Genomic DNA, 24911 nt, shown 5'->3' with positions numbered 1-24911 from the left:
CACACGTATAATATGGTTTACCTATATATTTACCTGATTTGGCGACACGCAATGACGCCTGTGTACGACAGTCACATAAGTTGTAATCTTCTGCCATGTATTTAAAGTATCGACATCTTGAGGGGTCAGTGTAATTTTTTTGGCATACAACAAATTGTGTTGTACTATTTTCCAAAAAAGCATTTGGTTTGTCACGTATTGAAACACGTAATCCACAATGACAAACATATAAACTTTCATCGAACATCCAACGATTCATCGTATGTTCATATGTGTGCTGACTGTGCTGTATAACTAAGTAAGGTACCGCCACACTGGTAATATCAGTCCACTAATCACACTTCTTTCTTCAATTCTAAATACACTCGTCGCCAAAGGCACTCTTCGTAATTACTTTCGTCCAATACCCATTTTTATTACATACTATTATTTCCACATTATAATAATCTTATCCATTTGTACTATATAATATTATTTCCTCATTAATATTAAAATATCTTTAGGTTCTAACTGACTAATATCAGTATAATTAATGTTTATATTATTTATAATATCACATTACTATAATGATGTTTATGTTGATATAAAAATAATAATAATAATAATAATAATAAAAGACCACGATTAAAGATTACTTATAATACCTACATTATCGAGTTTTTGCGTAGTCGTTGTCGTAGTTGCGATCTTGCGTCGAATTTAATTTTCAGAGTTGTGTCTTGTCTACAAAAGTTTTTAGGAACTGTTATAAACATGCCTCACGATTTTATTGATATTTACGAGCTTTTTGAGCGAAAACGTCAAGGGCCAGTTTCTATAGAAGTACTTGAAAAATTGCAGTCTTGGACACTAATTGCCAAAAACAATGCACTACAATGTGATCATGGGCATTATCTTAAATTATGTTTGAAAGCAAATTGTTTGGACGGATATGTATGGAGATGTCGAGAATATTACACAAATTCAAGTCGAAAAAAAGTAAATGCTTAAACTTTATTATTTGAAAATTCAGTTTTTCAGTTCCCAATAGTTTGACATTGTAATCGTTCTATAAATTTACCCATGCCCCCCCCCCCATCGGGGGTGTTTTTTTTTTTTAATTACTTTTGGCCTCCTAAAAAATCAATTTTAATTAATAAACAGTATTTTCCAAAGGTAAAATGTGATGTTTATCAATCTATAAGGAAAGCAGTGCTCGAATTGGAAATATAATAGAAGGGGTGCTAAAGGACTTATAAAAATTTAGCGTTCCACTCAATGATTTAAACCAAACTAACCCGTGGGGGGCTTCGCCCCCCACACCCCCCATGTAGTATTTTCAACACAAGTCAAACAATCATTAAAATTAAACAAAGGTTACACTACAACAATAAATAAATATTATTAAATTACAAACAAATCTTTTATTTTATTTTAACATATTTTATACATTATTTAAATTTTTAAATTTTTAATATATTCCATAGCTCTACATATGAATGGTTCACTTCAATATTTTGTCGTTTAGGGCAGTTAACTTCATCAGCACATCGTTTGCCTTTCTGTATCCATGATGCAACATAAGGCTCAGGTACAAACATGTGCACTGGTGGCCCTACACAATTAATCAACATGAGAGAAGAAATACTTGTCGGGTTCAAAGCATTTCTTTTAGTAGTAACTATATTGTTCATTGAACTGAAAGCTCTTTCGCATTCACTGGATGATATTGCTACAGTTTTAATTGCAGTTAATAATGGTCTTAAATCTAAAACTGTTGAACTATCCTTGAGATCTTTAAACTCCCGAAATCCATTTATCGCAGATCTTTCATCAACTTGAAACACATTGGCTAATCTTCTTACTGCAGAGTCGCCATACTGTATATCAAATTGATCTGGCCAATTTTTTGGGTCCAATACATCTAAGTCATTAAGTAATTGAGTGTATATATTTTTAAACTCATTACCTTGCATAGATACGTTTGATGATTGTGTTGTGAACAATCTACTTCGTAAGTTATTAGATAGACTTCTAAAAAACTGCAATGGATTTATCTTTGGTATAGCTTTGTTAGTAATGAGTGGAATGTCTTTAAATAATTGTTTTTCACATGAATCAATAGCTTCTTTTGTTTTAGGACCATAATTTTCAGCCATTGAGTCGAAAACCATTATTATACGTTGAATACAACAATTTGCTTGAGTCAATGTATGACTTCTATTTTGGAGTGATGTAGACAAGTCAGCTAATTCACATAAGGCGTCATACATTATACCTATAACATAACAGAAAAAAATCTAATTAAATTACATGTTTAGATTATAATTAATTCAATTTAAATCCAAAATAAAAAATTTACTTACCAAGATTGGTGACAAATTCTATTGACGCCAAATGTCTTTTAAGTCCCAAGTATTTTGACTTTTCTTTTGAAGTTCTTAAACCATCATTGGCAGCAGTTGTGAAGTGTTGGTATAGTGCTGGAAAGTTGTTCCATACAGCTTTTATTGTCCTTTCACTTGATGCAACCCATCGTATTGTAAAAATTTTCCCGATACGTTGTAAGTTATGTTCCAAAGATACAGCACACATATGAAGCTCATTCATGTTTTTTGGCGATTGGTGATACAGAGCATACAATTTTTCAATGAACAGTTGAAAATTATTAATACCACTAACTTCTTTTAAGGTATCACATACAGCGAGTTCTAACCTATGATTACAACAATGCCAAATAACTATATTCGGGTACATTTTTTTTAATTGAGCTCCAACACCAGCAATTCGACCCAACATTGATGACGCGCCATCACTCACAAATGCAATGAGATTTAACTTTAGAAAATTATTGTTGAGTCCATGAGATGAAAGATTTGTTAGTATAGCGTTTTTGATTGAATCGGCAGATGTGTTTGTTAGTTCAATGATATCAAAAAAAAAAGTTATGACTTCATTATTTGGTCCAACTACAGTTCTTAGGCAAATAACCAACATTGTTTTTTGACTTAATGTTGTGGATTCATCAACAATAATGCAAAATTTTCTTTGATTTTCAATGATATCATTGCAAATCTTAATCCTAATTTCTACTGAAATATGTTCAATTATACTGTTACAAGATTTATCAGTATGAAGAATTCTACCCAATTTAGACTGTTAACGGTTTGTAAATCCACAAGTTTAGGCAAATCTGTGTATGGTCGTTGATTTTTTGCTATAAAGTAAGCAGTTCTGAAAACTTTTCTAGTAGTTTCATGTTCTAAACTTGAAAGTTTGGAAAATTGTCCAGGTAAAACTTCACATGAACCCTTATCAATAATTTGTTGGGCTTTTAAATGAGCTTGTGAGTTTTTATGCTTACATATTTTTTTTCTTAAATTGGCTTTCATTTTACTATCATCAGTTCCTACAGCGCCCACCTCACCATTTATCCATTCTTTAGAAGAATGTGCCCCATGACATGTTGTTAAATTAAAATTTACTTTTTTACAAATAAGACAACCTAATTTAGTCTCTTTAAAATAAAGCCAAGGGTACTCATCTGTGAAATATTTTAATTGTTTGTCATCCCAACATTCTGGTTTTTCTCTAAAAGAAGTCAACATTAAATCTGGTTCCAATTCCTGTAAATAACAACAAATATTATGCAATTATACAACTAGAAAAAAAAAGTCCAAATAATGTTAATTTAAACATTTAAATCATAATAAGTACCTACTTATATTTATTTAATAATGTGTAATTATTTTTATTTACATGTTTAAAATTTTTAAACAGAATCAGAGACATAGCTAGGTGCTGGCAACAAGGCATTTGCCAGGGGTGCAATTATACCTAAGGTGCAATTTCAATGAGTGACCATTTCACTCAGTTATGCTGCTTATTTACAAAATTAGTAAATTGGTCATACATTTTTTTGAAATACCTAACTAATAATAATTGTAATATGTACAAAGTCTAACTTTACAAACCTGATGATCCTCTTCAGAAATAGCTATATTATTTGATTCATTTTCTTTTGATACTTTTCTTTTAACTGAATCAACTTCAACCTAAAATGAAAAAAAGAAATATTAAATTGAAAACTCTTAATATTATACAAAAATGCAAAAGCCTTATAATTGTCACATGATGTTCATTCTATTATTTTAATTACAAAGTAAGCAAATAAAAATAGCAATAGCAAAAATGTTTTATATTTAAATACCGGATTGACATTTTATCTTAATAAAATATGTCATGCCGTTTGACTCTTATTAGTGGTATAAAAAATATTAATAAATCTTTAACAAGTTATAGAAATATAATAATCAAATTATGAGAAAATTTTTAATCGATAATACCTGAATGTTGGTATTTGCATTTGTCCCAAGATCATCATCAAGGGATTCAACATATGTGTTTTCTTCTTTTTGTTTTTCATTGGTTTTCTACAATTTAAAAATATAGTAATACATTTTCATGAAATATAAATAATGATAAAGTTTTAGTTTAGCCAATTAACTTGGTACTTACTTTAAAATAAGAGTAAATACCGGATTTGCAAAGCTTTTTTGGTTTAGAAGCCATTTTTACTTTTTACTTATTAGTTACTAGTAAGTATACAGTATACTATAGTAAGTACAATAATTTATTAAACACATGTCATAAATTAACCAACGTTTATTATCTTGTGGATGGCAGTGCAGTCATAGATTTTATCATGAATACAAGAATATTCTAGTCTTCGTAGATCTTATATATTATACAATTGATAAGCAGTACTGCAGTAGTGTACAAAAAGAAATGTTATAATTAAACAATAATCGATAAACACCGACCTCAACTCATGAGCATAACAATAATGCTATAATTATTATTAGACATAGATATTATGAACTACATAGGTACTGTTTACAGTGTTACCGACCATCCGATAACATGAATTTTTAATCTTAATCTCGATATATTATACATTATTTATACACATTATTAGTATATCAGTATATGTAAGCCTGTATTATAATAACTGACTAAGATTTATAGTCTGTGGTCCGTGATTATAATAATAAATTATCTTTTTTTTTTGATTTTTATCATTAATGAATTTTACAATTTATCGCATATTTTTTTCAAATTGATAATACAAGTTTTTCAATAATAATTTACACGGGAGACGTACCGTCCCCCCGTTCAAATTAAAAATATAAGAAGGGGTACGCTAAAAAAAATTAAAATTTGAAGGGGAGCTCCGTCCCCCTGCGTCCCCCCCCCCCCAATTCGAGCACTGAAGGAAAGATACATTTTTCCACAAGTCCCACTTATCCTTGTACAAGATTGTTAGTTTTACGTATTTATGGACGAAAAGTGTATCACTATTGTTCCTTTCCGAGGAGTTAGGGATTGCTCAACATACCGTCGTGGACTGGGCGTATTTTCACCGTGAAGTGGTTTTCGATGGCATGATAATACATAATGAAAAAATTGGTAGGTAGTTATTACCTTTAAAAGTTTAAAATCTAATAGTATGCTGTATCTGAATAGTATTTTAATATAACAATTAGGAGGAGTAGGTAAAACGGTTGAGATCGATGAGTCCAAATTTGGAAAACGCAAATATCATAGAGGACATGCAGTTGAGGGTCAGTGGATATTTGGTGGTATACAAAGAGACAATGGAGCATGTTTTCTAATTCCTGTCGAAAAGCGGGATAAGGAAACATTGCTAGCTGTAATTAAAGAGTGGGTGCTGCCTGGAACACAAATAATAAGCGATTGTTGGAAAGTGTGTATATAGGTACTTTCAATCTATTTTTCGGTTTCACGTTTCGTTTATATTAAATATATTCCAGAGTTACGACTGTTTGAATGATGAAGGTTTCAAACATTTTAAAGTGAACCATTCAGTGAACTTTAAAGACCCAATTACAGGCGCCCACACCAACACAGTCGAAGGAATGTGGAGACATGCGAAAGCTTCGCTGTCGCAATACTCGAGGAAAAAACATTTCTATGGCGGCTACATGGCCAAATTTATGTTTCTTAAAAAATGCCGTTTATTAAATCTAGACCCTGTAATTGAATTTTTTCGTTTAGCCGGCAATTTATACAATCCACATAAATATAACAACGAGGGGATCGACGTTTCTGATGACGACGATACTGATATAATATAATATATAATATTATCTAAATCTGTACATTTTGATTTTTTATTGCTTATTATTTTAATCTATATCCTCCAAACCAAAAAATATAAGTTAGTTCTGATTTCACCAAAAACTTAAATATGTTATTACTCATCGAATAAAAAAAAAAAAGTCAAAAAAATTAATTTTGAGTTTCACAAATATGCAAATGTTTGAAATAAATTTATAATTCAGTTTTATGTGGTTTATTGACAATAACATAAAAAGTAAGTACGATAGGAAAATTCTGATTCCACCAAAATATTAAGCATATAAACACAAACGTATCTAAAAAAAAAAAATTCTAAAAACTTAAATTTTTTGTATTTTCAATTCAAAAACACGTTTTTTGAAAAAGTTAAGCATTTTGAAGTTTTTTGGCCATAACTTCCAAAATAAGTTCGACCGCCTTTTTTTGAAAGTACCATCAAATTAAACATGCAAAAACACACAATTTGAAAAAAAAAAATTCCAAAAAATCGCTTGGGAGCTAAACTGCATTCGTTCCCTCATAATATTGTCAAACACGCATAAGAAGAAGTAATTTACTTTTTTCCATTTATCCCAACTCTTTTGGGCTCCTGTAGATGGATTCTGTAAATCGATAAGACCTGTTATCGACAACTTTCGGTTCGTTAGGCTATCGAAAGGTGTGTTATCGACAATTTGAAAAAAAAGGAATTCTGTAACTAGATTTTCGATAGGTTATCGATATTTGTCGTTAGTAAAATCGATAACAGCCGTTATCGAAAGCGGCACTTCGAAACCCCTCGTTATTAAGTTAACGACATATTATCTGTTTTATTATCAAAATTGATATCAAATTAATATATTATAATATTATTCTGTAAAACTTCGAGTTTCGACTGTTTCGAGTATTCAAATAAATCTTGTTATATTGGATATTTTTACTTTTTAAATAGTTTGTGCAAATTGTTTTTTAAGTATGGCTCATGTTTATTTGGCTTGGGAACAGATTTTTTTGGAAGAAAGAGTTCTTATAATGGAAAGACGTTTAGAAAGGAGAATTTTAAGAGATGGTCAAAATCCTTTTGAGTTACCAAATGACGAGTTCATGAGTTCATTTCGTTTAAACCAACAATTGGTTATAAATATAATTAATACATTGAGGCCATCATTACAGCATAGAAGAACTTCTGGATTATCTCCAGAAATACAAGTAAGTAAATATTATGTTCAGTACCTATCAAATTATTCAAATTTATATCAAATTACTTTACTAATAAGTTCTAGAAATTAATTTTAAAATTTTATTTAAATACAGATACAAATATATCAATTTAGAAAGTATTTTAAATATGTTTAAGTAAAAAGTCTCCTAGAGCAAATACAATTACCTACTTGACATGTATTTAAATACTTTTTTAATTTTACTTTTTACTAGTCTGTTTGCCCAAATTAATTTTATATAATTAGGTATTATTAGCCATCATTGTACCATTTATGAGTGAAAAAATATTACAAATAAAATAGTAAATCTTTCAAAAAAAAATATGAACGAATGACAAATAAGTTGTTTGAATTTTTGCAAATATTTCCAAGACAGTATTTAAATACATTATTCACTCACATATTTTACAACAGTACATATCACCTAAATTTAAATATATTTGATTAGGTATTAGTTTGTCTGCACTTTTATGCACAAGGGAGCTAGGTATCAAAAAGGATTAGGTGGTAATAGTATGTTAAATATAAGCCAACCATCAGTCAGTCGATGCATACATGCTGTGACTGATGCTATAAATCAGCGTCTGTTCAGAAAATGGATTAAATTTCCAATGACTGGTGCTGAACGACAAAGGGCACGAGAAAATTTTGCACATGCTCTTTAACCATTTGAAGGTACAATTGGAGCTATTGATTTGCTCCTCCGCAACATGAAGAAGCATATGTTAACCATCATGGTAAACATTCACTGAATGTGCAAGCAGTAAGACTACTTTTTTTCAATATTAATAAAGTGGTTTATATAATTATATATTTTTTTCAGATTGTAAATTCCAAACTACAAATTTTGAATATGAATGCAAGATACCCCGGGGCTAGAAATGATTCATATATTTGGAGTATGTCACCCGTCCGCCGGGCAATGGAATACCATTATAGTAATGGTGAACGCCAAACATGGCTGATAGGTAGGTATTGAAAATATTTAAAAATATAGTATTTGGTTACATAGCTAGGTAACATCTAAGCAGATTTAGGTGACCTGTAACGCACATGCCATGTATATGGTTAATACCAAAGTTTGTAGTGGCATTGTTATAATTGTATATTTAAGGAGATGCTGGTTATCCATTGAAACCTTGGCTGATGACTCCACTGCCACATTATCCAGAAGGTACTAGACAGTTTGAGTACACTAAAAAATTTTGTAAAGCCAGGAATGTTGTGGAAAGATTCTTTGGAGTTTTAAAAAGTATGTGGAGATGTTTGTCATATCAGAGAGTACTTATGTATTCACCTGGCATGGCAGGTAAAATTGTCAATGCATGTGCTACACTTCATAATATTCGCTTACATTGCAATCTACCGGCTTTTGAAGATTTTGATGTCATTGCTCAAGAAAACAATAGAGTTGAATTACTCGAACATCAACCTGAACCTGAATTTGATCATGAAAGAGCACCTCGAGCAATAGCTCAACGAATTCAAAAACAATTAATGTTGGAACAATTTGGAAACTATAGGGATGGAAACAATGATGAATAAAAATACATTAGAAATTACAAATCTCGTACTTTTATTTGGTTGCAGACTATAAGCGTTTATAGCATATAATATATTTAATATCACTTTTACTTAATCTAATTTAGATTAACACATTATAAACATAACTAAAAAAACAAATAAATCTTTCATTATTTTAACATAGTTTAAAAAAAAAAAAACAAATAAATCTTTTATTATTCAAACATAACTTCTGTAAAACAAATCAACTAATACTTACTTAATAGTAATATTTAACATTATAGGATTGAAAATTGAAATTTTTTATAATATTTATAATTTATCAATAACTTTTGTATAAATTTCTAATATGAGTTTTTCGTTTTCCAACCTTCTTTTGTCATTATCAGCTAATTTTTCTAATGCTGAACCAATAGTTGTGATAGCATCAGCTATTTTAAAATTCGCTTCAACTTGCTTTTCAGCAATTACTGAAAACACATCTCTGGCGGACTGTAGTTGATTAGCCAACTTTACTTGCTTCACTTTATTTGTCAACACTATACATACCAATTAATACATTTAGGTTTTGTAAAACTATGATTTTACAGTATACAAATAACAAATAAACAATATTTTCTGTTTAAAAATAGGTATATACTATATACATATTTATATTAATAATGAAAAATGTTTACTTTGCTTTTTTGGCATTGATTTAGATGATCCTATAGGAGATGTAATTGGGGCATCTTGTGAATGATTTTGTGAAGTGAACACATCATCAGAAACCAGTTGTGATTCATAGTTGTCTTCTTGAACTGTTACTAAAAATTCTTCCAATTCATTTATGTTTTCATCTGTTGTATTTAAAAAAAGATACCAATTATTCATTTAAAAAAATTTTAATTATAACAATACAAACCTGATACTGGATTTGTAACAGTCATTATACCGGCACAGCCGATAATAAAATAATAACACCAATAGGCAATAATAAGATAATAGGTAAAAATATAAATAATAATAAATAAATAAATAAAAAAAAACTCACAATTTGTGGAGCGTAGACTGGCCAGCTGCTACCTATGCTAAATAATAATGTACAATTTTTACACACACAATAAACAAAATAATAAAATGCGGCGATTAGAGCCTATATAAAATAATAACAAAATAAAATTACGGCGATTCGCGCCGTATATACAATATATAATAATAAAAATGTGGCGATCAGCGCACACAAATATAAAAACAATAAGGTGATTCGCGCCTGCACCAATATAATAATTTAATATAATACAAACAAATCGCGTTGATTAGCGCAAACGATTTGCAAAAAATGCAAATATAATACTGACAGTGGCGATTAGCGCCTGCACGAATACAATATAATATATAAAAGGATGTGGCGATTTGCGCACACATAGAATACACCTAAGTATAAAAAAAACAGTGGCGATTCGCACTCACAAAATACAAATTTTATTGTAGAAACTGCCGACGACGATTTGCGCACGTACGAGCTTTATTTGCGACAACGCTGGAGAGAATACTAATTAATAATATAAAAACGTATGCCTTTGGCTATGGTAATGATATAACATAATTGATAATACTTAGATGGCGGACACGGACGATAAGGCGGTGTTGCACAACATTATTATATAATTCACAAGATACAAATAATTAAACAAAAACAACTTAAAATAACAGCTGGTGCGCGCGAGTGTTTGTGTGTGTGTGTGTGTGTGTGTGTGTGTGTGTGTGTGTGTGTCGATCGGTGACAGCTAAATAATGCTTATGCGGCGCCAACAATAGCAGTTGAAAAATAAAAGAAATTCATAGTCAAAATTCTTTTTATAAGCATTCAAAGTTTGAATTTTGACAAAATACGTAAAAATCACGAAAATTCACAAATTATTTTAAGCTAGAAATTCATAAAAAATTTTCCTTTTACATCTAAGATTTGAAAATTTAATACAAGATTCCTTATAAGTATTTAAATCTTTATCACAAATAAAAAGTCCACCGGAAATTCAAATTAAATTTTTATGAGCATTTGAAATTTAAATTTTGGATTTTCACTTTTAGCGATTTCCTTATTTTGGTGTAACTCTAAAACAAATGACTGCAGATACTTGAAATTTTCACTGAATGTTTATATAGGAATTTTCTATATTTGATAAAATTTTTAAAATATTTAGATTTGTTTTGAGCTGTTTACTGACATTTTAATTTTTCAACTTTTTTCTATAAATATAGAATAAAAAATTATTTGTGCGGTAGAAAAGCTTGAAAATTTAATACAAGGCTTCTAACACATTGTAACAATAGCAGTTAAAAATATTAAAAATACGTAGGCACAATTTTTTTTATAAGCATTTAAAGTTCAAATTTTGACTAAATACGTAAAAATTACGGCAATGTTCAATTTATCTTAGATATAAATTCATAAAAGTTTGATTCTAAGATTTAAAAATTTAATACAAGGCTCCTAACATATTTTTACAATAGAAGTTGAAAAATGAAAGAAATACATAGTCACAATTTTTTTTTATAAGCATTCAAAGTTTGAATTTTGACAACACATTATGTAAAAATCAGGGAAATTTGTAAATTATTTTATGCTAGAAATTCATAAAAAATTTTATTTTTAAATCTAAGATTTGAAAATTTAATACAAGATTCCTTACAAGTTTGTCAATCTTTATAACAAATAAAAAGTTCACTGGAAATTAAAATTAAATTTTTATGAGCATTTGAAATTTAAATTTTTACAAAATTGGATTTTCACTGGATTTCACATTTAGTGATTTTCTTATTTTGTTGTAACTCTAAAAGTCTAAAACAAATGACCACAGATACTTGAAATTTTCACTGAATGTTTATATAGGCATTTTCTATATTTGATAAAATTTTCAAAATATTTAGATTTGTTTTGAGCTGTTTACTGACATTTTCATTTTTCAACTTTTTTAGTTTTTTTTTTTCTATAAATATCGATATAAATTTATTTGTTCGGTAGAAAAGCTTGAGAATTTAATACAAGGCTTCTAACACATTTTAACAATAGCAGTTGAAAAAAATAAATAAATTCATAGTCACAATTTTTTTTTTTTTCAAGGATTCAAAGTTTGAATTTAGACAACATATGTAAAAATCACGAAAATCACGAAAATTCGCAAATTATTTCAAACTAGAAACTCATAAAAAATTTTCTTTTTAAATCTAAGATTTGAAAATTTTTAAATATCTTTAATATATCCTAGACAGATAAACCGTCTTTACTCAGAATCGTTTTTCGTATACAGTGATATAATATCATTGGATTCGAATTTACTTCCATCTATTACAGTAACCCACTTGTAACCTACTGTACAGTCTGTACAGCAGAGTGACATCCACGACTTACCCGCCTTTTTAAATTATTAGTCATCTTTGTAATATTATGTCGTTCTATAAGTAAGTTATAACAAAATTACTATTTACATATTGAGATATTCTTGTATGAAAAGATTTGTTATTTGTTAGGTAGTATTACTCACCCATTGAAAATATGTGACCCAAAAATAAAAACTTCATACAATAAAATGCATAAAACTGCTGCTGACGGAATTTCAACCACGTCCTCTTGTGTTTCGTTACGAGGAATAATTTCCGGTACTGATTCTTTCTCAGTTAGTTCTTTCACAATATAATGGCCATCCTGCAAAAAAATATTAGACAAATTAAATTGAAATCACTTTTTATTTCTTCCGTTAAATCTAGAGTGTCAACTACAGCACCACCTGTTTCACTAGTACGTTTTATAATTGGGCATGTCACACGTAATCACAGACTTCTATACTAATATATAGTAACTATATAAATATAATAATAACTTATTACAGAAGTCTGTGCACGTAATACGCGTATCATACACGACTAGCATTTGTGATAAGATTTCCCTCCAATAACATAACAAAATATCAACATTAATAATGCAAATGATGTAGTAGTCTATAAACAGTCCGATAGATAGCAAATTCAATTAATACACAATATGATATGTTTATTAATTTATATTTTGATATTATTTAGCTTAAATATAGACCACCTATGTATATAAAGCCTATACTAAAATAATAATGTATAATAAGATATTATATAAGATATACCATGTTTTCATTAATAAGGTTTTAAATTTAGAGTACAGTGATAAGCATGCAGGATAAGTATTGGTTTTACAATAATGTTGTGTTTTCTTTCTTTTTTTTAAGTGGATGGAGATGTATATGTAAATGTTTAAATACAATTTATAACTAAAAACTAGAAAATATTATGTGTATGTATATTGTATAATGTATATAATTAAAAGACTACAAATTAATAAAAAAATACGGTGAACATATGAATATATTATACTACTCCTATATCTGGCCAAATTAGAATATAATATAACCATGTGAAATATTATATATTATGTGCAGTAATAAACAGGTCCGGAGAAATTCGGCAGTCTACTTTGAAGCTTTAGAAAAATAGCCACTTAAAGAAAATATTTTTGTTTTACAGTGTAAATCATTGTACATTTTTTACGACCATATATTTCTTTCAATCTTATAAACGCAAACATGAAGTCCTTAGCCGTAGTAATGGCCATCACTATGATCTTGTGTAGAGTTTTCACTCTAGGTGAGTACAATACATTAAAACTGTTTTTAGTATTATTACCAAGTATAAATATTTTCATAATAATTATTGAATAGAATTGTGATTCGGTTAAAAACATCTAACTGAGAGGAACATCTCTGAGTAATTCGAAAAATATCGGGAATCAAAAATATTATCTTTATTTATACTTAAACATTTTAAAAATCAAAATTTGATTACAAAATAAACTATTAAATAAAAAATGGTATAGCGTACCTACTCATTAAAAATTATACTTGCAGAATATATCTCAAACATCGATGATTAGTGTGCATTGTAATATAATTTTTACATGCTTATTTGCATGGTATGAACATTCGTATATATTATATTATTAATATGTATGTGTATATTACAGCCAATGGTTTGACGTGTTACAAATGCGATTGGGAGGACAAGCAATGCGCCACCGAGTTAAGTGATTCAAACCTAAAATCGGAAAATTGTACAGGGTCAACAACATCGTCTACGACTGCAACGGATAATTCGGGTGCAACCCCAGCCCCAGCCGGAGACGCGACTCCAGCCCCGGCCGGAGACGCAGCCCCAGCCCCAGGCGCCGAGGCCACACCCGCTCCCGAAGCCCCAGCCGAAGGCCGGATGTATAGAAAACTAAGGAGTCATGTCACTTTAAACACGTACAACAACAAAAAATCGTTCATCGAAACGACCAATTCCGATTACTATTGTTTCAAGGTCGCCGTAAAAGCAAGTAAGTGTAAATTTAAATAAAATCATGCACCCAAAACTGATATTTCTTCTTCACCACTCTAATCAATAGATGCATCCGCCTCATCGACCGTAGTACGCGGCTGCAAATCGACCAACAATACCAATGACTGCGTAAATATGCCTGCAGGAGCCATTGTCGAGAGCTGCGTGGTCTGTGACAAAGACAACTGTAACGGCAACGGCCAGTCTATAGTAACCGGGTCTGAGGTGCAGTGCGCCCTCATATCCTCCTTGGTGATTGCTTGGATGTTTTTCCAGACCAAGTGATAGGAACTCCATCATTATAAAATAAAATGTATGTTTATCACGATGGAAAAAAAAAATATATATATATATATGTATACATATATGTATAAATTCCATTGCAAAAATATAAATATCTACAACTTAAATCATTTGGTGTGCATTATTTACCTATACCTATTTTTACAGTAGTAGAAATTATTCAACGTTAATTATAGGTAACTTTGATTATTTTAAAGCATTTCAACATTTGAATAATGTCAGTGCTTATTAGCTGTTCAATTCTATTTTGCGTTCGCTCTTTATTTTAACATTCTCATGATTCAAATCTCAAAAAATCAACACGGTGCAAGAAAGGTACATTCAATTTTCGATGGTCAAGATATTATTAAAACTCAACCGCTTTTATATATAAATGTTTCTCGAGTCAAAAATGTATAAATATAACTAGATTGTTTTACTATAATCTAAAATAATTATATTTTATGATATTAGCAGATATGATTGTAATAATTTATCATTAAAGAATTGGTCATACATTTTGCAATTTGCATTTTCATACAGCGCTGTCTTCGTACTACCGTGATCTGGTAGTTAGTAAGAGCTGACACTGAGTACACCATCTGAAATTAAATGTGTGTTTCCCACGTCATACCACCCGTTTAAACCGCTAGTGATACAGTCGTTGCGGCTGGTGTGACGAGGTGTTTTTGACAGTGTCTCTGGCCATAATTTCCTGTTTGTAAAGTCGATGCGTGGCCCTGGTCTTGTCCGGTCACTCTTATCGTATCGGAGAGGATTCTGCCGAGGTCATGTACCACCGTGTCGTATCCTCACACGGTCGTCCTTTCTCAGCCACTCCTGGTTTATTTCCCTCTCTTCTTCCGGTGAGCTGTCCATTTTTTCAGAGTGGTATAGGTTTGGCTTTAATTGGTAGTGTCAGTGAAGTGTTCAGTAATTATAAACGCTCTTCCATAACCCCAGTATATTTGAAATAATAATGAACAATAAATGGCTATGGGTGGGGCATACATAGTGCAGCAAAAACCTACTTATAACATAATATTAGAATTTGACGCGGGCCCGCGTAATAGCCGTTTGAATTCAAACGGCCTTTGCCCGGCAAACCGCGCAATTACTTCTCTTTTCAACCGCCAATCGACGACGGACGACACCGACACGCGATAAGCGCGCCTGGAACGGTCGATCCGCCGAGACTCCGAACCGGTCGACAGTAGAGTGAGTTCTCTGACCGACACTGAACGACACACGCTCCTCACCACCCCGCTATTTTGATTTTCGTGTTGATCATTTTCTGGCGGTTGTATTTTCAACCACCACAATAAAAAAAACATTATACCGCGAACTGTTTGTGTTTTTCTTTTCACCACCTCCTACACTAGTGACACCACTGACTCACGCGGTATCCGTCCAGGACCGCCACAAATTTAACCCTACTAACTGGGAAAAGCCCACTGAAAAGACAACTACTTCCGAGTGGGAGGACGTAGTGATTAATTATGTGAAAGCGTTAAGAGTAGGTGTAAGCTGGAGAATACAGGCATCGGATAGTGAAAATCGGAAGCGATTTCACCTTCTATACAACGTAAAGCTTTAAATCTAAAACAAACGGTGAACATAATTTATTTAAAGACAATAGAGCTTACCGCATATTTACTGATATTTCTTTAAAAAAATCTATTCTTCTTTGTGCAGGTGCTAATATTTTATTATATGTTATTTTATTGTATAACTTGTAAGGCTAAATTATTGTACGCACGAATTTTATTTTTAAATTACATAACAAACGAACTAAAATCGTTTCACATGCTTGATGTATAAATATTTTTCATGCAAATTTTAATTTACAATAACTAGATCTATACGACAAAAACTGTGATTAAAGGTTTATGGGTTACTTACATGTTGGTAAAAATTTAAAAATTTGAATTAGAATACTTATAAAATGATTCACTTTTATGTATTTAAACTGATATTGCAGCAATGTGAGAGGAGACTTGTATTAAATTTTCAAACACCTTTTACTCAACAACTATATTTCAATTGACATTTATAGAAAAGATAAAAAAAATATCAGCTGTAAAGGCTCAATACAAGGAAAAATAATTAGAATATTGTATCAAGTACAGAAAATTAAAAAACAAACATTTTGTGTAAATTGTAAAGGTACAACATTTATGAGTAATGAATTGATCAAATGAATAATTTTTGAAAAAATCAAAAAAATCGAAAAAAATCTATGATTATTTGTTACACTGTGGTGTGCATAAATGACCGCTTGAACTTATGTAATCTCTGTGGAAAAGATAAGCGGTGAACTTATAAATACAATATACTACTCCTATATCTGGCCAAATTAGAATATAATATAACCATGTAACATATTATATATTATGTGTACTAATAAACAGGCCAGGATAAATTCGTCAGTCTACTTTGAAGCTTTGGAAAAATAGCCACTTAAAGAAAATAATTTTGTTTTACAGTGTAAATTATTATCATTTATAATAATTATTGTACATATTTTACGACCATATATTTTTTTCAATCTTATACCGTCTAAACTCAAACATGAAGTCCTTAGCCGTAGTAATGGCCATCACTATGATGTTGTGTGGAGTTTTCACCTTTGGTGAGTACAACAAATTGTTATTACTACTATTACCCAGTATAACAATTTTAATAATTATTGCATAGAATTTTGATTTGGTTCGCGAGAGGCACATCTCTAAGTAATTCAAAAAATATCGGAAATCAAAAATATTATCTTTAGTTATACTTAATCATTTTAAAAATCAAAATTTGATTACAAAATAAACTATTAAATAAAAATGGTATAGTGTACTCATTAAAAATTATACTTGCAGAATATATCTCAAACATCCATGATTAGTGTACATTGTAATATTATTTTTACATGCTTATTTGCATGGTTTGAACATTCGTACCTATATATTATATTATTAATATGTATGTGTATTATATTACAGCCAATGGTTTGACGTGTTACAAATGCGATTGGGAGGACAAGCAATGCGCCACCGAGTTAAGTGATTCAAACCTAAAATCGGAAAATTGTACAGGGTCAACAACATCGTCTACGACTGCAACCGATAATTCGGGTGCAACCCCAGCCCCAGGCGGAGACGCGACCCCAGCCCCAGCCGGAGACGCAGCCCCAGCCCCAGACGCCGAGGCCACACCCGCTCCCGAAGCCCCAGCCGAAGGCCGGATGTATAGAAAACTAAGGAGTCATGTCACTTTAAACACGTACAACAACAAAAAATCGTTCATCGAAACGACCAATTCCGATTACTATTGTTTCAAGGTCGCCGTAAAAGCAAGTAAGTGTAAATTTAAATAAAATCATGCACCCAAAACTGATATTTGTTCTTCACCACTCTCTAATCAATAGATGCATCCGCCTCATCGACCGTAGTACGCGGCTGCAAGTCGACCAACAATACCAATGACTGCGTAAATATGCCTGCAGGAGCCATTGTCGAGAGCTGCGAGGTCTGTGACAAAGACAACTGTAACGGCAACGGCCAGTCTATAGTAACCGGGTCTGAGGTGCAGTGCGCCCTTATATCCTCCTTGGTGATTGCTTGGATGTTTTTCCAGACCAAGTGATAGGAACTCAATCATTATAAAATAAAATGTATGTTTATCACGATGGACAAAAAAAATATATATATATGTATAAATTCCATTGCAAAAATATAAATATCTACAACTTAAACCATTTGGTGTGCATTATTTACCTATGCCTATTACAGTAGTAGTACAACGTTAATTTTTTAATAGTATTTTGGCATTTGAATATTGTCAGTGCCTATTAACTATTTATTGTTATTTTGCGTTCGCTATTTTATTCTAATAGTCTTATTATTCAAATCTAAAAAAAATGGCGAACTAACCAAAACATGGTGAAAAAAGCTACATACATTTTCGATGGTCAAAATATTATTATAACACAACGGCCTTTAAGTTTAAATGTTTCTCTTTGTATCATATAAATCGAATTTCAATTAAAACAACAATCAAAAATGTAAAAATAAACTATTTATTTGAATCTTTGATTTTAATTCTAAATTTTAAGAGTAAGCCGCGGCATCCGTCCAGTGAATGGGTATCTTCAGTAAATCATAAAAAGCAGTATTTATTTAAATTTTGGTATTTATACATGCTAATATTTTGGAATCTATTTAAATTTGCACACGCAATGTGAAATGAAATTAATTGATTTTGATTTAATTAATTTTTAATAATACGTAATACATTAATATTTTATGTCTAGTAATTAAATTGAACGGTTTTGTTGAATATACAATAATAAATTAGTACCTCTACAGTCTATACTTATAGGTTAGCCTCGCGCATACTCGGACTCGGAACCATGACAGTGGGCATTGATGTTAGTATAGGCAATAGGCTACGGGCCTTAATCACATGTCATGTGCTATATCATATAAAAATTATACAATAATATATGTGCATATTATGTAGGTATCGTAACACATATTACACTTGCATACACATATAAATAATTATAAACCTATTTTGAAACGGTCCGGCGGGCAGGTCGCTGGAGTGTATTTCGAGACCATATTTGGCCGGGTAGGATTTGTAACGATTTGCGCAGGCCTAATGCAGTATTCAGCATAATATTATAATATACGTTCATATCGGTACAACACGAGTAATACTATTGTAAAACTCTGAAATTACGTATAGGAAAGTGGGTGTCGTATTTGTAGAAGCACGTGCACATCATTGTGAGTTAAAGTGCTGTTCAAGTTTAAAATTTTATTGTTGCCAGGTATAACTTTATAATTAGCAATAGTAATCAGTACAATTAGTATTGTTGCCAAATTCAATTTTATTAATTTTCATCTAGAATAGCTATAAAATTATTACCTATATGCATAATGTTGGACTGGATTCTTTTATTTTTAATGTGAGGTATCTAGCTATACTATCTACTTACTTAACATATATTATAGTGATTAATTTATAGTTGTTGTTATCCAAACACAATTTTTTTTTATCATTCATTTCTACGAGTTTTTTTAATTACATTTATTTTTTAAGTTTTTCTAGTTTAGTCACTTTTCATACATTACGTATACTATATAAATTTAAGTTATAAAATACAATATTACCATTTACACACATGACAACAATAAATAAGCACTTTATTGATAACATTTAAGATATTAAGATAATATTTATTGCATACACCTTCCATTACAATATAATATAATAGAGTTTAATATTTATTATCATTATATGTTTATTAAATAATACAATATTCTATATACCTATTGTGGAGCATTTTAGAGTTATAATACCAAAAGTATACTATAATATCCACTAAGTGAAATTGCTAATGTCATGAAGAATACGGCTATATCTTTTATGAATAATTTATTATATAATATAGGTAATACAGGTATACTTTTACCCATACATTTATTTTATTCTAAAATTCAATGCACACATTATTATTATTAAATGTAAATAAAACACAATTTAAATAAATATTTAGGTATAAAAATAACAGAAAACACAATATAGATAAAAAAGGTTTCATCAACTTCACTTACCTCCTCGAATATTAGAAACATAAAAATGCTTTGCTATTCCAGATTTTCAGAGTACTTCAGCTTTTTGTCGCAAATATTCTTCTACGGTTTCTAAAACTGAACCTGGACGTTTTTGGATCCTGTACATTTACAAGGTTATAAAATATTTATACGTTACGCCATCGTGACAGTAGGAACATTCTAACGACCAATATTTACGGTGAAATTTGCGTATCTGTCTGAAAATTGGACGCTAGCTTCACACCGTCCTACTTGCTGGTTCATAATATAATACAAATTCTAATATTTATATATATATATATATTAATATTATTATTGTAAACATTACACTGTGATGGTGGTGGTCGTCCGTGGAATTGCGTCGAAAATTACTAGTGTGTGTGTGTGTGTGTGTGTGTGTGTGTGTGTGTGTGTGTGTGTGTGTGTGTGTGTGTGTGTGTGTGTGTGTGAGAGTCTAAGTCCGTTTCTTAGTGTGAGTCCATCGTATGTGCGTGTGTGCGCTCCGTGTCGTCCCGTGAGAGCCACAGCCGCCACCGCCACGAAAGATTTATTTTTAAATCTCCCGCCGCCTCCGGATCTCAGCGGCCATCAAAACATCCCAAAGCCACGCGACTTTGGCGGCGGGTCGACACGACACAAACGTACACGGCCGCTTGTCAGTGTCGCACCAGCAATAGCTACAGCAACAACAAAAACGACGACGACGGCGACCATCACCAACTCACCGTTCTCGTCCAAAGATTAGGTATCGAAATATCAAAGACCTTCTCAGTCGCAGCGTCGCGTTTTTCCCGCTCATTATTACCGACGACTTTTGTACGACCGCGTCAAAACGGACATCATTATCCAATTAAAACGTATCCGTTTCGTGGGTACTTATATTAAATTTCTATCAAAACTTCAACGGTCGCGATTATAATTCGACGATATATTATATACACTTTTAGAATAATTGTTGCAAAAATATTGTTTCGTAGGGCGCTTTCGACGGCTGCAGCTGAACCGGAGATTCAACCGCTGTCGATCACAGACGGCTCCGCTTGTCTTGCCGATAGGTATGTATATACTATTATGATAATATAGAATATTATGAATATTATGTTATACGAAAATAAGTCAAACTACTCAAACTGAACACTGATTAATTATTGGAAAACGTTGATAACGACAGTGAAATTGATTGGTAATTTACGGGTTTTTGACTTGTAAGTGCAAATCATGGTTAAAAAATGTATATATTAATATATTATAAATTTATAAAGTTTACCAATTATTATATGACGTGCCATTTGATTTACTTGATACGATCAGCAGATTTCATCTCGCTGTACAACTGCACATACTTCTCGCTTATTTTATCATCTTAACCACAGAATTGTACCTATAAATTATAGTATCGTATTAAAGCGTCCTGTGCCTGCAAATAACCGTGAGGTGCATAGCGGCACATCATTTTTCAAATGAAAATCCAAGGGGGTTAATGATATAGCTTTTCGCAGTTTCCTATCTCTAGGTATAAATATGTATATATTATACATACCATAATATCATATTTATATATATACAATTATGATATTTCAGCCTATATTCAATTATTTTATTATTATTTTCTTAAACGTTGAAATTTATAACGAAGTTTTAAAAATATGCACATACTTGTAAATTAAAATTAAAATCCTTCACATTACTTTCGTTGATATACCATCAGAATATATTTCTGAACTCCATTTCCTATTCTATTCATATATCATGAACGAAAGTTATTTATTTTGTCAGGTCAATATTTTACTGCAATACTGCAGTATAACATCACCATAACATATAAATCAGTAGATAACATTATCGGTATACTTAGATTATTTAGATTAACCTATTTATAATCTAAGTATACTGATAATGTTATCTACTGATTTATATGTTATGGTGATGTTATACTGCAATATTGCAGTAAAATATTGACCTGACAAAATAAACAACTTTAGTTTAAATCAATAATTTTTTACGGACTTAGATATAGACAGTTGCACCGTAGGTACAATATAAATTTTTTGTTTTATAATTTTGGTCATATGGTTAACTAGGATCAATTTAAAATTTTTCATTCGTCAGGTCATTCTATTCCAAGTAATGCATCTTGCTATCGATATGAGTCTCGAAAATATTTGCTTGAAAAATAAATCATGAGAAGTGTAGGTTAATTTTTGATTCTTAAACAATATAATTTGGCATTTTATGTTTATAATTACCTATTATCATTATACATAATATTATAAATATATTAATATATATCCACTCGTCATTTTCACACGTGCAGTTAATCGTTATTATCAATGAAAAGGATGTACTTGCGTGTTACGCATTAGGTACCTACTTAACACAGATAAGGAAAAATATATATAAAGAATGTGATAAATATTATATTACGCATTTTAATATGGTATCTATGCGGTTAAGCGTCTAAGGTCTAAATGGTTAACCAATTCTCAGTACCTACATCAATAACACGTGTTTTGATTCATCATATTATAAACAGGAACAGGATGAATTATAAACCTGACAATATCTTAAATAAAAAAACAAGGAATTCACACTGCAAATAAATGGGGAAAATTTAAAACATAGCATGTTGTTTAAAAAATATACGTATATATTTAAAAATAATATCATGTGTCTACTACGAGTATATTAATGGATAAAAATAATCACTCTGTATATGTTATATTTATATTTAATACTTTTTACTTTTACATTCAGCAGTAACCATATCGGTACGAACTGCGAACGTGTTTTCTACCGGAGGAATAATTGCAATATCCATGTATATATATTATATAATTATACATTAATACAGCATACGCGTGTCGCGTACTATAAAATATAAATATACTACGAATTATAACTTCGACCTCGGATCACCAATAATACGAACCATGAATAGGCATATCATGAATTCATGACGAATATACGCTAAATATTGTACACATATGGCATATCTGTTTAGGAATTGTCAAGACGTATTCGCGTCCATTTATGGACAATTATTATATTATTATACACCAAACGCTCTATGGATTTAGTTGACGAGTTTACGCACTGCACATTGCGTCACAGATAATATATTTTCGTTTGGCATATAAATAACATAAACGACATAGTACGTAGTGGTATACATTTAGTTTTTGTGGGATGGGTAAGATGAAGAGTTCTTACCATAATCATTTAAGTAATAAATCAATTTCGTTCATTTTTTCAAATAGTTAATTTAAAACAGCTGGTAAATAAAGTTGTAACTCTACTGTACAGTGTTTAACAAGTAAGTTACTGTAATTAATGGTATTAAATTTGAATTCAATGATATAATATCAATGTATACGAAAAACGATTCTGAGCGGAGACGGTTTATCAGTCTTGGATATTTTTTTAGTTGTATACTATATTAATTATATTTTATTATTTCAAAAAAAAATTTTGGTTTCTATAAAATAAATTCCAAATTAATCAAATAAGATCATTATGTACTTGACTCACTCAGTCGTTGATAGAAGGCATATACAATTTATTATAAAGTATAACTCATCAACGATATTAACTATTGAAATTAGAATATACAGTTTACTCTAGAAATTTCAAGTAAGTACCTACGAATAATATTTTTAAATTACATCAATATAACTAACATCATTTTTATTCTTGGTTATATTATACGTAATTTCATCCACATTTGAACTTAAAATTATATATATTTAAAAAAACTATGTTTGTATAGCTTTTAGATTTTCAGAATTAACTACTTACGTAAAACCTTGTTTTAAATTTTCAATCCTTAACTATGTATAAAAGTTAAACGTCTAATACATTTTTAACAACTAAATTTTCTATTGAATAAATGTTTAATTTAACTTGATTAAAAAAACGTACCTAGGTATTTATTTTTTATATTTTCCAATTGCTATTATATTAACTTATGAGGAACTTTATATTAAAATTTCAACTTTTTTGACTCAATGAATAACATTTTATTGTCATTTATAGAATAAAAAACTATAAACGGAAAATTTTAAATGGCTGTAAATAACTTAAAAATAGTTGAAATATTTGGTGTAAATTTAAAGTTTATATAGATATTCGTTTTTGAATAATTACAAAATTAAAATATCGGTACAAGAGAAATTGAGTGAATATTCAATGTTGTAATTTAATTTGACTTTCCGTTAAACATTTTTTATTTGATAAAAGTAGATGAACTCTTAACTCATGAATAATCTTGTATTGAATTTTCAAACCTTAGATTTAAAAAAATAAACGTTTATGAATTTCTAACCTCAATTGTTTTTTGTTTTGTTTTTCAACAATTTGGCCACCCCAATGCATCAACTAGATTCACTTTTCAACAGAAAAGCCACTGAAGTTGAAAATCAAAGCATTATTTTGACAACTTATCCTGTAAACATACAAAAAAAAAGACACGCACAACATTGTAAAATTAATACATTATGTGATCGCTCCGCTCAAAATCTAATAAAAAAATACACGCATATTGGTAATTCTTAAGATCCTATAATATTACATATTAATATATTGTGTAAAAAATAAAACCCACGTATGTATATTGTTGCAGAGTATCTACAGAGCCTACAGCTATAGATTATAGTAGATTATTAAATTTAATCTACCGAAATCACTATCGGTTAAATAAAAATTTGATTACTAAGATTGCATTAGATGTTCGTTTTTTCTTAATTTTGTCAGTTAGGACTGTGAATATACT

General features: G+C 30.2%; 5 protein-coding genes across 12 annotated transcripts in view; 2 read left to right on the top strand and 3 right to left on the bottom strand.

The window, feature by feature from the left end:
• Nucleotides 1–1380: 1380 nt before the first annotated feature.
• LOC107172566 (E3 SUMO-protein ligase KIAA1586-like) lies at nt 1381–3557 on the bottom strand. The gene is made up of 2 exons (XM_015522855.2): nt 2346–3557; nt 1381–2257 (listed from the first exon to the last, which is right to left on the bottom strand). Exons 1-2 carry the CDS (start codon nt 2974–2976, stop codon nt 1443–1445), a joined length of 1446 nt encoding a protein of 481 aa, XP_015378341.2. The 5' UTR covers nt 2977–3557; the 3' UTR covers nt 1381–1442.
• LOC149054471 (E3 SUMO-protein ligase KIAA1586-like) lies at nt 3068–3587 on the bottom strand. Its single transcript, XM_089229997.1, has one exon. The coding sequence runs from the start codon at nt 3585–3587 to the stop codon at nt 3087–3089; it is 501 nt and encodes a 166-aa protein (XP_089086123.1). The 3' UTR covers nt 3068–3086.
• Nucleotides 3588–8872: 5285 nt separating this feature from the next.
• Nucleotides 8873–20627, bottom strand: LOC149054469 (uncharacterized). Of its 4 annotated transcripts, none has more exons than XM_089230001.1 (5): nt 20144–20627; nt 12392–12552; nt 9769–9934; nt 9542–9703; nt 8873–9403 (listed from the first exon to the last, which is right to left on the bottom strand). In XM_089230001.1, exons 3-5 carry the CDS (start codon nt 9791–9793, stop codon nt 9177–9179), a joined length of 414 nt encoding a protein of 137 aa, XP_089086127.1. In that variant the 5' UTR covers nt 9794–9934; nt 12392–12552; nt 20144–20627; the 3' UTR covers nt 8873–9176. The 4 variants fall into 4 exon arrangements, with proteins under 4 accessions (XP_089086127.1, XP_089086125.1, XP_089086126.1 ...); XM_089229999.1 differs by having other exon boundaries at nt 9542–9934; nt 20144–20262; nt 20332–20624; XM_089230000.1 differs by having other exon boundaries at nt 9542–9934; nt 20144–20262; nt 20342–20624.
• LOC149054470 (uncharacterized) lies at nt 17106–18167 on the top strand. Its single transcript, XM_089230036.1, has 3 exons — nt 17106–17166; nt 17525–17878; nt 17950–18167. Exons 1-3 carry the CDS (start codon nt 17106–17108, stop codon nt 18165–18167), a joined length of 633 nt encoding a protein of 210 aa, XP_089086162.1.
• A 186-nt stretch (nt 20628–20813) lies between the features above and the next one.
• Nucleotides 20814–24911, top strand: part of LOC149054468 (filamin-A-like) — a 121068-nt gene continuing 116970 nt past the window's right edge. For 2 of the 5 annotated variants that reach the window (XM_089229990.1, XM_089229987.1), the window contains exon 1: nt 20814–21198. The gene's annotated coding sequence lies outside the window, so the exon portion shown is untranslated. The remainder of the gene's footprint in view (nt 21199–24911) is intronic. The other 3 variants (XM_089229988.1, XM_089229989.1, XM_089229991.1) reach the window with 3 other exon arrangements.

This window comes from Diuraphis noxia, unplaced genomic scaffold (genome assembly GCF_037042655.1).
Source record: "Diuraphis noxia isolate RWA-SAM2 unplaced genomic scaffold, SU_Dnox_SAM2 contig0006, whole genome shotgun sequence".
Taxonomy (NCBI): Eukaryota; Metazoa; Arthropoda; class Insecta; order Hemiptera; family Aphididae; genus Diuraphis; species Diuraphis noxia.
This window is presented reverse-complemented; position numbering and strand designations above follow the sequence as displayed.